The sequence below is a fragment of the Anomaloglossus baeobatrachus genome, chromosome 12 (genome assembly GCF_048569485.1).
Source record: "Anomaloglossus baeobatrachus isolate aAnoBae1 chromosome 12, aAnoBae1.hap1, whole genome shotgun sequence".
Classification (NCBI taxonomy): Eukaryota; Metazoa; Chordata; class Amphibia; order Anura; family Aromobatidae; genus Anomaloglossus; species Anomaloglossus baeobatrachus.
The window spans coordinates 119105-133501 of record NC_134364.1 but is presented as its reverse complement, the minus strand read 5'-3'; the positions used below and the strand labels follow the sequence as shown (position 1 = coordinate 133501).

At 57.8% G+C, this 14397-nt stretch overlaps 1 protein-coding gene across 2 annotated transcripts in view; it reads right to left on the bottom strand.

Moving 5' to 3' along the window:
• Window positions 1–14397, bottom strand: part of ABCD4 (ATP binding cassette subfamily D member 4) — a 235596-nt gene that overhangs the window by 105467 nt on the left and 115732 nt on the right. For both annotated transcript variants that reach the window (XM_075330858.1, XM_075330859.1), the window contains 2 exons: window positions 10250–10300; window positions 10023–10117 (listed from right to left, as the gene is read on the bottom strand). In XM_075330858.1, coding sequence (XP_075186973.1) covers window positions 10023–10117; window positions 10250–10300 — 146 coding nt within the window. The remainder of the gene's footprint in view (window positions 1–10022; window positions 10118–10249; window positions 10301–14397) is intronic.

The following is a 14397-nucleotide window of genomic DNA, read 5'->3' as shown; positions in this document are numbered from 1 at the left end:
ACCTGCCGCCCCACTCACAGGACAGGAGGCCATCTTCCCCGCACACTCACAAGACAGGACACCACCTTCCCCGCACACTCACAGGACAGGACACCACCTTCCCAGCACGCTCACAGGACAGGACACCACCTTCCCCGCACACTCACAGGACAGGACCCCACATTCCCCACACGCTCACAGGACAGGACACCACCTTCCCCGCACACTCACAGGACAGGACACCACCTTCCCCGCACACTCACAGGACAGGACCCCACATTCCCCACACGCTCACAGGACAGGACACCACCTTCCCCGCACACTCACAGGACAGGACACCACCTTCCCCGCACACTCACAGGACAGGACCCCACATTCCCCACACGCTCACAGGACAGGACACCACCTTCCCCGCACACTCACAGGACAGGACACCACCTTCCCCGCACACTCACAGGACAGGACCCCACATTCCCCACACGCTCACAGGACAGGACACCACCTTCCCCGCACACTCACAGGACAGGACACCACCTTCCCTGCACACTCACAGGACAGGACACCACCTTCCCTGCACACTCACAGGACAGGACACCACCTTCCCCGCACACTCACAGGACAGGACACCACCTTCCCCGCACACTCACAGGACAGGACACCACCTTCCCTGCACACTCACAGGACAGGACACCACCTTCCCCGCACACTCACAGGACAGGACACCACCTTCCCCGCACACTCACAGGACAGGACACCACCTTCCCCGCACACTCACAGGACAGGACACCACCTTCCCTGCACACTCACAGGACAGGACACCACCTTCCCCGCACACTCACAGGACAGGACACCACCTTCCCCGCACACTCACAGGACAGGACACCACCTTCCCTGCACACTCACAGGACAGGACACCACCTTCCCCGCACACTCACAGGACAGGACACCACCTTCCCCGCACACTCACAGGACAGGACACCACCTTCCCCGCACACTCACAGGACAGGACACCACCTTCCCTGCACACTCACAGGACAGGACACCACCTTCCCCGCACACTCACAAGACAGGACACCACCTTCCCTGCACACTCACAGGACAGGACACCACCTTCCCCGCACGCTCACAGGACAGGACACCACCTTCCCCGCACACTCACAGGACAGGAGGCCATCTTCCCCACACGCTCACAGGACAGGACACCACCTTCCCCGCACGCTCACAGGACAGGACACCACCTTCCCCGCACACTCACAGGACAGGACGCCATCTTCCCTGCACGCTCACAGGACAGGACACCAGCTTCCCCGCACACTCACAGGACAGGACACCACCTTCCCCGCACACTCACAAGACAGGAGACCATCTTCCCCACACACTCACAGGACAGGACGCAACCTTCCCTGCACACTCACAGGACAGGACGCCATCTTCCCCGCACGCTCACAGGACAGGACGCAACCTTCCCCGCACACTCAGGGGACAGGACGCCACCTTCCCCGCACACTCACGGGACAGGATGCCACCTTCCCCGTACACTCACAGGACAGGACGCCATCTTCACTGCACACTCACGGGACAGGAAACCATCTTCCCCGCACACTCATGGGACAGGATGCCACCTTCCCCGCACATTCATGGGACAGGACGCCATCTTTCCCGCACACTCACAGGACAGGACGCCATTTTCACTGCACACTCACGAGACAGGACACCATCTTCCCCGCACACTCACAGGACAGGACACCACCTTCCCCGCACACTCACAGGACAGGACGCCATCTTCCCCGCACACTCACGGGACAGGATGCCACCTTCCCCGCACATTCATGGGACAGGACGCCATCTTTCCCGTACACTCACAGGAGAGGACGCCATCTTCCCCGCACGCTCACAGGACAGGACGCCACTTTCCCCGCACACTCACAGGACAGGATGCCACCTTCCCCGTACACTCACAGGACAGGACGCCATCTTCACTGCACACTCACGGGACAGGAAACCATCTTCCCCGCACACTCATGGGACAGGATGCCACCTTCCCCGCACATTCATGGGACAGGACGCCATCTTTCCCGCACACTCACAGGACAGGACGCCATTTTCACTGCACACTCACGGGACAGGACACCATCTTCCCCACACACTCACAGGACAGGACGCCATCTTCCCCGCACACTCACGGGACAGGATGCCACCTTCCCCGCACATTCATGGGACAGGACGCCATCTTTCCCGTACACTCACAGGAGAGGACGCCATCTTCCCCGCACACTCACAGGACAGGACACCGCCTTACCCGCACGCTCACAGGACAGGACGCCACTTTCCCCGCACACTCACAGGACAGGACGCAACCTTCCCCGCACACTCACAAGACAGGAGGCCACCTTCCCCGCACACTCACAAGACAGGAGGCCACCTTCCCCGCACACTCACAGGACACCACCTTCCCCACATGCTCACAGGACAGGACACCACCTTCCCCGCGCGCTCACAGGACAGGACGCCACCATCCCCGCACACTCACAAGACAGGACGCCACCTTCCCTGCACACTCACAGGACAGGACGCCATCTTCCCCGCACACTCACAGGACAGGACGCAACCTTCCCCGCACACTCACAAGACAGAACGCCACCTTCCCCGCACACTCACAGGACAGGACGCAACCTTCCCCGCACGCTCACAGGACAGGACACCACCTTCCGCGCACACTCATCACAAGACAGGACACCACCTTACCTGCACACTCACAGGACAGGACGCCATCTTACCCGCACGCTCACAGGACAGGAGGCCATCTTCCCCGCACACTCACAGGACAGTAAGCCACCTTCCCCGCACACTCACAGGACAGGAAGCCATCTTCCCCGCACACTCACGGGACAGGACGCCACCTTCCCCGTATATTCATGGGACAGGACGCCATCTTCCCCGTACACTCACGGGACAGGACACAACCTTCCCCGCACACTCACGGGACAGGATGCCACCTTCCCCGGACATTCATGGGACAGGACGCCATCTTTCCCGCACACTCACAGGACAGGACGCCATTTTCACTGCACAGTCACGGGACAGGACACCATCTTCCCCGCACACTCACGGGACAGGACGCCATCTTCCCCGCACACTCACAGGACAGGACGCCACCTTCCCCGTACACTCACAGGACAAGACGCCATCTTCCCCGCACACTCACAGGACAGGACACCATCTTCCCCGCACACTCACAATACAGGACGCCATCTTCCCTGCACACTCACAATACAGGAAGCCATCTTCCCCGCACACTCACGGGACAGGACGACACCTTCCCCACACACTCACAGGACAGGACACCATCTTCCCCGCACACTCACAGGACAGGACGCCATCTTCCCAGCACACTCACAGGACAGGAGGCCACCTTCCCCGCACACTCACAGGACAGGACGCCATCTTCCCCGCACACTCACAGGACAGGACGCCATCTTCCCCGCACACTCACAGGACAGGACACCACCTTCCCCGCACACTCACAGGACAGGACACCACCTTCCCCGCACACTCACGGGACAGGATGCAACCTTCCCCGCACACTCACAGGAAAGGACGCCATCTTCACTGCACACTCACGGGACAGGATGCCACCTTCCCCGCACACTCACAGGACAGGACGCCACCTTCCCCGTACACTCACAGGACAGGACGCCATCTTCCCTGCACGCTCACAGGTCAGGACACCACCTTCCTCGTATATTCATGGGACAGGACACCACCTTCCCCACACACTCACAGGACAGGACGCCACCTTCCCCGCACACTCACGGGACAGGATGCCGCCTTCCCCACACATTCATGGGACAGGACGCCACCTTCCCCACACACTCACAGGACAGGACGCCACCTTCCCCGCACACTCACGGGACAGGATGCCACCTTCCCCGCACATTCATGGGACAGGACGCCACCTTCTCCGTACACTCACAGGACAAGACACCACCTTACCCACATGCTCACAGGACAGGACGCCACTTTCCCCGCACACTCACAGGACAGGAGGCCATCTTCCCCGCACACTCACAAGACAGGAGGCCATCTTCCCCGCACACTCACAAGACAGGACGCCACCTTCCCCGCACACTCACGGGACAGGACGCCACTTTCCCCGCACGCTCAAAGGACAGGACACCACCATCCCCGCACACTCACAAGACAGGACGCTACCTTCCCCGCACACCCACAAGACAGGAGGCCACCTTCCCCGCACACTCACAGGACAGGACGCAACCTTCCCCGCACACTCACAAGACAGGACACCACCTTCCCTGCACACTCACAGGACAGGACGCCACCTTCCCCGCACACTCACGGGACAGGATGCCACCTTCCCCGCACATTCATGGGACAGGACACCACCTTCCCCGCACACTCACAGGACAGGACACCACCTTCCCCGCACACTCACGGGACAGGATGCCACCTTCCCCGCACACTCACAGGACAGGAGGCCATCTTCACTGCACACTCACGGGACAGGAAACCATCTTCCCCGCACATTCATGGGACAGGACGCCACCTTCCCCGTACACTCACAGGACAGGAGGCCATCTTCACTGCACACTCACGGGACAGGAAGCCATCTTCCCCGCACTCTCATGGGACAGGATGCCACCTTCCCCGCAAATTCATGGGACAGGACGCCATCTTTCCCGCACACTCACAGGACAGGACGCCATTTTCACTGCACACTCACTGGACAGGACACCATCTTCCCCGCACACTCACGGGACAGGACACCATCTTCCCCGCACACTCACAGGACAGGACGCCGCCTTCCCTGCACACTCACAAGACAGGAGGCCATCTTCCCCGCACGCTCAAAGGACAGGATGCCACCATCCCCGCACGCTCACAAGACAGGACGCCACCTTCCTCGTATATTCATGGGACAGGACACCACCTTCCCCACACACTCACAGGACAGGACACCACCTTCCCCGCACACTCACGGGACAGGATGCCGCCTTCCCCGCACATTCATGGGACAGGACGCCACCTTCCCCACACACTCACAGGACAGGACGCCACCTTCCCCGCACACTCACGGGACAGGATGCCACCTTCCCCGCACATTCATGGGACAGGACGCCACCTTCTCCGTACACTCACAGGACAAGACACCACCTTACCCACATGCTCACAGGACAGGACGCCACTTTCCCCGCACACTCACAGGACAGGAGGCCATCTTCCCCGCACACTCACAAGACAGGAGGCCATCTTCCCCGCACACTCACAAGACAGGACGCCACCTTCCCCGCACACTCACGGGACAGGACGCCACTTTCCCCGCACGCTCAAAGGACAGGACACCACCATCCCCGCACACTCACAAGACAGGACGCTACCTTCCCCGCACACCCACAAGACAGGAGGCCACCTTCCCCGCACACTCACAGGACAGGACGCAACCTTCCCCGCACACTCACAAGACAGGACACCACCTTCCCTGCACACTCACAGGACAGGACGTCACCTTCCCCGCACACTCACGGGACAGGATGCCACCTTCCCCGCACATTCATGGGACAGGACACCACCTTCCCCGCACACTCACAGGACAGGACACCACCTTCCCCGCACACTCACGGGACAGGATGCCACCTTCCCCGCACACTCACAGGACAGGAGGCCATCTTCACTGCACACTCACGGGACAGGAAACCATCTTCCCCGCACATTCATGGGACAGGACGCCACCTTCCCCGTACACTCACAGGACAGGAGGCCATCTTCACTGCACACTCACGGGACAGGAAGCCATCTTCCCCGCACTCTCATGGGACAGGATGCCACCTTCCCCGCAAATTCATGGGACAGGACGCCATCTTTCCCGCACACTCACAGGACAGGACGCCATTTTCACTGCACACTCACTGGACAGGACACCATCTTCCCCGCACACTCACGGGACAGGACACCATCTTCCCCGCACACTCACAGGACAGGACGCCGCCTTCCCTGCACACTCACAAGACAGGAGGCCATCTTCCCCGCACGCTCAAAGGACAGGACGCCACCATCCCCGCACGCTCACAAGACAGGACGCCACCTTCCCCGCACACTCACAAGACAGGAGGCCACCTTCCCCGCACACTCACAGGACAGGAGGCCACCTTCCCCGCACACTCACAGGACACCACCTTCCCCACATGCTCACAGGACAGGACCCCACTTTCCCCACACGCTCACAGGACAGGACACCACCTTCCCCGCGCGCTCACAGGACAGGACGCCACCATCCCCGCACACTAACAAGACAGGACGCCATCTTCCCCGCACACTCACAGGACAGGACGCCACCTTCCCCGCACACTCACAGGACAGGACGCAACCTTCCCCGCACACTCACAGGACAGGACGCAACCTTCCCCGCACACTCACAGGACAGGACGCCATCTTCCCCGCACGCTCACAGGACAGGACACCACCTTCCGCGCACACTCACAAGACAGGACACCACCTTACCCGCACACTCACAGGACAGGACGCCATCTTACCCGCACGCTCACAGGACAGGAGGCCATCTTCCCCGCACACTCACAGGACAGGAAGCCATCTTCCCCGCACACTCACGGGACAGGATGCCACCTTCCCCGCACATTCATGGGACAGAACGCCACCTTCCCCGTACACTCACGGGACAGGATGCCACCTTCCCCGCACATTCATGGGACAGAACGCCACCTTCCCCGCACACTCACAGGACAGGACGCCATTTTCACTGCACACTCACGGGACAGGACACCATCTTCCCCGCACACTCACAGGACAGGACGCCACCTTCCCCGTGCACTCACAGGACAGGACGCTGCCTTCCCTGCACACTCAAAGGACAGGACGCCGCCTTGCCTGCACACTCACTGGACAGGACGCCATCTTCCCAGCACACTCACAATACAGGAAGCCATCTTCACTGCACACTCAAAGGACAGGACGCCGCCTTCCCCGCACACTCACTGGACAGGACGCCATCTTCCCAGCACACTCACAGGACAGGACGCCATCTTCCCTGCACACTCACAATACAGGAAGCCATCTTCCCCGCACACTCACAGGACAGGACGCCATCTTCCCCGCACACTCACAGGACAGGACGCCATCTTCCCTGCACACTCACAGGACAGGATGCCACCTTCCCCGCACACTCACAGGACAGGACGCCATCTTCCCCGCACACTCACAAGACAGGACGCCATCTTCCTCGCACATTCACAGGACAGGACGCCATCTTCACTGCACACTCACGGGACAGGACACCATCTTCCCCGCACACTCACGGGACAAGACGCCATCTTCCCAGCACACTCACAATACAGGAAGCCATCTTCACTGCACACTCACGGGACAGGACGCCATCTTCCCCATATATTCATGGGACAGGACGCCATCTTCCCCGCACACTCACGGGACAGGATGCCATCTTCCCCGCGCGCTCACAGGACAGGACGCCATCTTCCCCGCACACTAACAAGACAGGACGCCACCTTCCCTGCACACTCACAGGACAGGACACCACCTTCCCCGCACACTCACGGGACAGGATGCCACCTTCCCCGCACACTCACAGGACAGGAGGCCATCTTCACTGCACACTCACGGGACAGGAAACCATCTTCCCCGCACATTCATGGGACAGGACGCCACCTTCCCCGCACTCTCATGGGACAGGATGCCACCTTCTCCGCACATTCATGGGACAGGACGCCATCTTTCCCGCACACTCACAGGACAGGACGCCATTTTCACTGCACACTCACGGGACAGGACACCATCTTCCCCGCACACTCACGGGACAGGACACCATCTTCCCCGCACACTCACAGGACAGGACGCCGCCTTCCCTGCACACTCACAAGACAGGAGGCCATCTTCCCCGCACGCTCAAAGGACAGGACGCCACCATCCCCGCACGCTCACAAGACAGGCCGCCACCATCCCCGCACACTAACAAGACAGGACGCCATCTTCCCCGCACACTCACAGGACAGGACGCCACCTTCCCCGCACACTCACAGGACAGGACGCAACCTTCCCCGCACACTCACAGGACAGGACGCCATCTTCCCCGCACACTCACAGGACAGGACGCCACCTTCCCCGCACACTCACAGGACAGGACGCCATCTTCCCCGCACGCTCACAGGACAGGACACCACCTTCCGCGCACACTCACAAGACAGGACACCACCTTACCCGCACACTCACAGGACAGGACGCCATCTTACCCGCACGCTCACAGGACAGGAGGCCATCTTCCCCGCACACTCACAGGACAGGAAGCCATCTTCCCCGCACACTCACGGGACAGGATGCCACCTTCCCCGCACATTCATGGGACAGAACGCCACCTTCCCCGTACACTCACAGGACAGGACGCCATTTTCACTGCACACTCACTGGACAGGACACCATCTTCCCCGCACACTCACAGGACAGGACGCCACCTTCCCCGTGCACTGACAGGACAGGACGCCGCCTTCCCTGCACACTCACTGGACAGGACGCCATCTTCCCAGCACACTCACAATACAGGAAGCCATCTTCACTGCACACTCAAAGGACAGGACGCCGCCTTCCCCGCACACTCACTGGACAGGACGCCATCTTCCCAGCACACTCACAGGACAGGACGCCATCTTCCCTGCACACTCACAATACAGGAAGCCATCTTCCCCGCACACTCACAGGACAGGACGCCATCTTCCCCGCACACTCACAGGACAGGACGCCATCTTCCCTGCACACTCACAGGACAGGATGCCACCTTCCCCGCACACTCACAGGACAGGACGCCATCTTCCCCGCACACTCACAAGACAGGACGCCATCTTCCTCGCACATTCACAGGACAGGACGCCATCTTCACTGCACACTCACAGGACAGGACGCCATCTTCCCCGCACATTCACAAGACAGGACGCCATCTTCCTCGCACATTCACAGGACAGGACGCCATCTTCACTGCACACTCACGGGACAGGACACCATCTTCCCAGCACACTCACGGGACAGGACGCCATCTTCCCAGCACACTCACAATACAGGAAGCCATCTTCACTGCACACTCACGGGACAGGACGCCATCTTCCCCATATATTCATGGGACAGGACGCCATCTTCCCCTCACACTCACGGGACAGGATGCCATCTTCCCCGCGCGCTCACAGGACAGGACGCCATCTTCCCCGCACACTAACAAGACAGGACGCCACCTTCCCTGCACACTCACAGGACAGGACGCCACCTTCCCCGCACACTCACAGGACAGGACGCAACCTTCCCCGCACACTCAGGGGACAGGACGCCATCTTCCCCGCACGCTCACAGGACACCACCTTCCGCGCACACTCACAAGACAGGGCACCACCTTACCCGCACACTCACAGGACAGGACGCCATCTTCCCCGCACACTCACAGGACAGGACGCCATCTTCCCCGCACACTCACAGGACAGGACGCCATCTTCCCAGCATACTCACGGGACAGGACGCCATCTTCCCCGCACACTCACAGGACAGGACGCCATCTTCACTGCACACTCACGGGACAGGATGCCACCTTCCCCGCACACTCACAGGACAGGAGGCCATTTTCACTGCACACTCACGGGACAGGACGCCATCTTCCCCGTATATTCATGGGACAGGACGCCGCCTTCCCCGCACACTCACGGGACAGGACACCATCTTCCCCGCACACTCACGGGACAGGATGCCACCTTCCCCGCACACTCACAGGACAGGAGGCCATCTTCACTGCACACTCACAGGACAGGACGCCATCTTCCCCGTATATTCATGGGACAGGACGCCATCTTCCCCGCACACTCACAGGACAGGACGCGATCTTCCCCGCACACTCACAGGACAGGACGCCATCTTCCCCGCCCCCTCACAGGACAGGAGGCCACCTTCCCCGCACACTCACAGGACAGGACGCCACCTTCCCCGCCCCCTCACAGGACAGGACGCCATCTTCCCAGCATACTCACGGGACAGCCATAGCTCCTGGGTCATGAGCTCCTTCTGGGCACTGATTAGGTGCTGCAGCCGCCGCGCCGTCCTTGTGTGCTCCACCGACCCAGCCCTAGTAACACAAAATGATGTGAGAAGCTGGAAAAGCAACATCCGGACAAAAATTCACAAAAACAGACAAAACCATGACATTTCTAACACCCTACACCCCAAAAATGCAAACCAATGGTGCAGATAATCCTACCTGGCAAAAGCCGCCGCCTCTGCATTTACACGGATCTCCGCATGCTTGAAACTGCAGAGAAAAATCACAAAGTAAAAGAAAACAGGGAGCGAGACCCTTCACGGACTACGACGCTACAGAACATCAGGAGATTACCCAACAATGCACAGCGGCCTGTCGTGTTGGCAGCTCCAGGGCTGTCACTTACTTCCAGGACGTCACGGGCAGCTCCAGGGCTGTCACTTACTTCCAGGACGTCACGGGCAGCTCCAGGGCTGTCACTTACTTCCAGGACGTCACGGGCAGCTCCAGGGCTGTCACTTACTTCCAGGACGTCACGGACAGCTCCAGGGCTGTCACTTACTTTCAGGGTGTGACGGGCAGATCCAGGGCTGTCACTAACTTCCAGGACTTCACGGGCAGCTCCAGGGCTGTCACTTACTTTCAGGGTGTGACGGGCAGCTCCAGGGCTGTCACTTACTTCCAGGACGTCACGGGCAGCTCCAGGGCTGTCACTTACTTCCAGGATGTCACGGGCAGCTCCAGGGCTGTCACTTACTTTCAGGGTGTGACGGGCAGCTCCAGGGCTGTCACTTACTTCCAGGATGTCACGGGCAGCTCCAGGGCTGTCACTTACTTTCAGGGTGTGACGGGCAGCTCCAGGGCTGTCACTTACTTCCAGGACGTCACGGGCAGCTCCAGGGCTGTCACTTACTTCCAGGACATCACGGGCAGCTCCAGGGCTGTCACTTACTTCCAGGACATGACGGGCAGCTCCAGGGCTGTCACTTACTTCCAGGACATGACGGGCAGCTCCAGGGCTGTCACTTACTTCCAGGATGTCACAGGCAGCTCCAGGGCTGTCACTTACTTCCAGGACATGACGGGCAGCTCCAGGGCTGTCACTTACTTCCAGGATGTCACAGGCAGCTCCAGGGCTGTCACTTACTTCCAGGACGTGACGGGCAGCTCCAGGGCTGTCACTTACTTCCAGGATGTCACGGGCAGCTCCAGGGCTGTCACTTACTTTCAGGGTGTGACGGGCAGCTCCAGGGCTGTCACTTACTTTCAGGGTGTGACGGGCAGCTCCAGGGCTGTCACTTACTTCCAGGACGTCACGGGCAGCTCCAGGGCTGTCACTTACTTCCAGGACATCACGGGCAGCTCCAGGGCTGTCACTTACTTCCAGGACATGACGGGCAGCTCCAGGGCTGTCACTTACTTCCAGGACATGACGGGCAGCTCCAGGGCTGTCACTTACTTCCAGGACATGACGGGCAGCTCCAGGGCTGTCACTTACTTCCAGGATGTCACAGGCAGCTCCAGGGCTGTCACTTACTTCCAGGACATGACGGGCAGCTCCAGGGCTGTCACTTACTTCCAGGATGTCACAGGCAGCTCCAGGGCTGTCACTTACTTCCAGGACGTGACGGGCAGCTCCAGGGCTGTCACTTCCAGGACGTCACGGGCAGCTCCAGGGCTGTCACTTACTTCCAGGACATAATCTCAGTTGTACCATCAGTGTGACCCATCGCTTCTCACGGTGCACAATGTAGACCCGGTTGTGATGGGAGTTTGGGGAGGTAATCTCAGTTGTTCATCCCCCTGTCTCTGTTATTACAGAGGGAGGACAGACAAGCAGCAGGCAGGGGCGGGAATAACGGGCAAAACCCCACCCACCTATTAGATATTCTGCAGCACCTCTCAATCAAGTAACAATTTACTTGCCTGTATTTCATACACTATACATCCGATCTGACAACTAAAGGTCCGTATAGAATCAGCATGATAGCACCAGTATAGCAATGGCTTTAGTTTATATAGGAAAATCCTGGTGGTTGGTCCTCTTTAACAGAAGACGGACCTGAGTGGGGACTTGGGTTGACTTGAATGCTATTTGGTGGCGATTTTGGTACAGAACATTCTGGATCAGGTCACATTTATCCTGTGTGCTATGCTGAGCGCTTACCTCAGGGTTTTCATTTACATCTCTGACATACGTGATTCAGGTGAAACCCGCAACGGATCCATTCACTAACGAGGCAGCAGAGTTACTCTGGACTCTGTTTGGCCTCTGTTCAGCTATGTCTGTGTTCTCAAAAGTTGAACAAAACTGTTGCTGACCGCACTTTTGTGCAGGTCTAAAAAAAAGGCGTAAAAAGAAGGACACTGCCGGACCATAGGCCAGACGTGAGGTGACAGTGCCTCCCTCTGCCTCATTACAGGGAATTTTCCATTGGGAATTTTGTTTGAAATCATGTTTTACAGAGAAATACGGTTACGTGCCCATGATCCGCTCATGCTGTATCCGGGGAACAGCGTGTCTTCCCCTGCAGAGACGCAAGTGTACCGCAGCTGCCCGTGCCCACGATCAGGGTTTAGGGTGCTGTGGACTTTTGCTCTGTTTTCCCAGCTGAGGACACTCACGTCTCTGCAGGAGAGGATGGGAAGTCGCTCCACAGGTCAGTTTATGCTACAGAGAAAAGAATTACAGTGTGCATGGGATTTTTATAAATCCATCCACTGGGCCACGAAGCGTTCAATATGCTACTATTCCTGATTATGGGCACGCAGCCTTACACATAATCCCTAGTGTAAGCGCTCAGAGTGGAGTGCAGGATAAATGTGAGCCGTGCCGTCAGTACGATTACAGCGATATCACATTTATGTAGTTTTTTGTTTTGCTGCTTCTACAATATAAAAACTAATTTTATAGAAAAAAAACCCTAGTTTTTACATTGCTGTATTCTGAGAGCTATAACTTTTATTTTTTTGCTGATGGAGCTGGATTTTGCAGGACAAAATAACATTTTCAGTGATATCATTTTTATTACTTTATCACTTTTTGGTCGCTCACGTTTTATTCCACTTTTTTGGCAGCTGTATGATGAAGAGAGTTTTTGCTACTTTTTTTTACCATGTTCACTTAAGGTGTTAACAAGTGTAATCGTTTTATAGCTCAGGTTCTTACTGACGCAAGCTAAATCGTCACATTCCACCCACTTCTTAATTAGCCTCAGAAAACTGTTGGATCCTGGCAAGGGTCACTATTGACGGGGCAGCCAGACGTGATAAGCCTCCGATCATCCTTGTCCTCTTCTCGGGACGGTCTGTTGGCATTTCCCTAATCTTAACACTTTTGGTGATGAGGTCAGCAAAATAGGCTCCTATCTATACACCTCCCCCTGATTTCCTTCCTGAGGTGGGGAAGCCACACTGTGGGCAAGCTCTAAGCTAAAGTCCATGAGTTGGGATTCCCCAAACTCCTTACAATCTATTTACCTCCAGTCATTGGCCACAGTCTGGTCAGGTTTACTCACTATTGTTGGTTCAGAGGATGGTAATGGAGGCTGGGGATGTGGGTTATCCTCGGAAGAGGTGGCAGAAGGATTCACATCAAGGTGCTTCTTGGCTTGGTTGAGGGTGATGGCTGAGACAAACTGGCTGGATATTCCCCAAAATAACATATGTGGGGCGGCCATCCATGAGCTCCACTTCAATCTCTCCCTAGTCGGTCACCCACTCCAACTGCAAATTTACCAAAGTGATGTCAGCCAGGGAGGTGGTCACTTGGTGTTTTGTGGGAACAATATTTGGGATGACCAGGGTGATAAAAGACCCAGTGTCTCGAAGTCCCTGGGCCCGTAAGTCACCAAGCTTGACAGGCTTGATTGGGCAATGGATATTGGCTGGGTTATTGTGTCAGACTGGGTAGATGACTTCCTTCTCAGCTGGTGTATCCCAGGGGTAGCATTACTCAGACCCCGATTGCTTGTCTCGGCAGACATTGACTGGATGGGCAGGCAGGCTCTTGGCATGGGGCCCCCGGCTTTGGAGACAGTCTTTGTCCATGTGTCCAAGGGTCCAGCACTATGGATTGGGAAAGTCACAGGCCCTATTTGTAAAACTTTTTCCTGGTGGGGCTGTTTCAGGGTAGAGCAACAGTATTGCTTGAGTATCAGGTAGTAAAACTGAAACTCCCAAAAGTTATTCACAGAATACACACTTTGAGGCCTCGGGCCCAATTACGGACAACTAGTGGATTTGGGTTGCTTGGGACTGCGTTGTTGGTGCAGACTGCCATGGGATCCTTGATCTGGGACATAGTTTACTTCCTCTGTGTCACCCTCTTCCGAGTCTTCATCATCCTCAACGACGTTCTGGACATC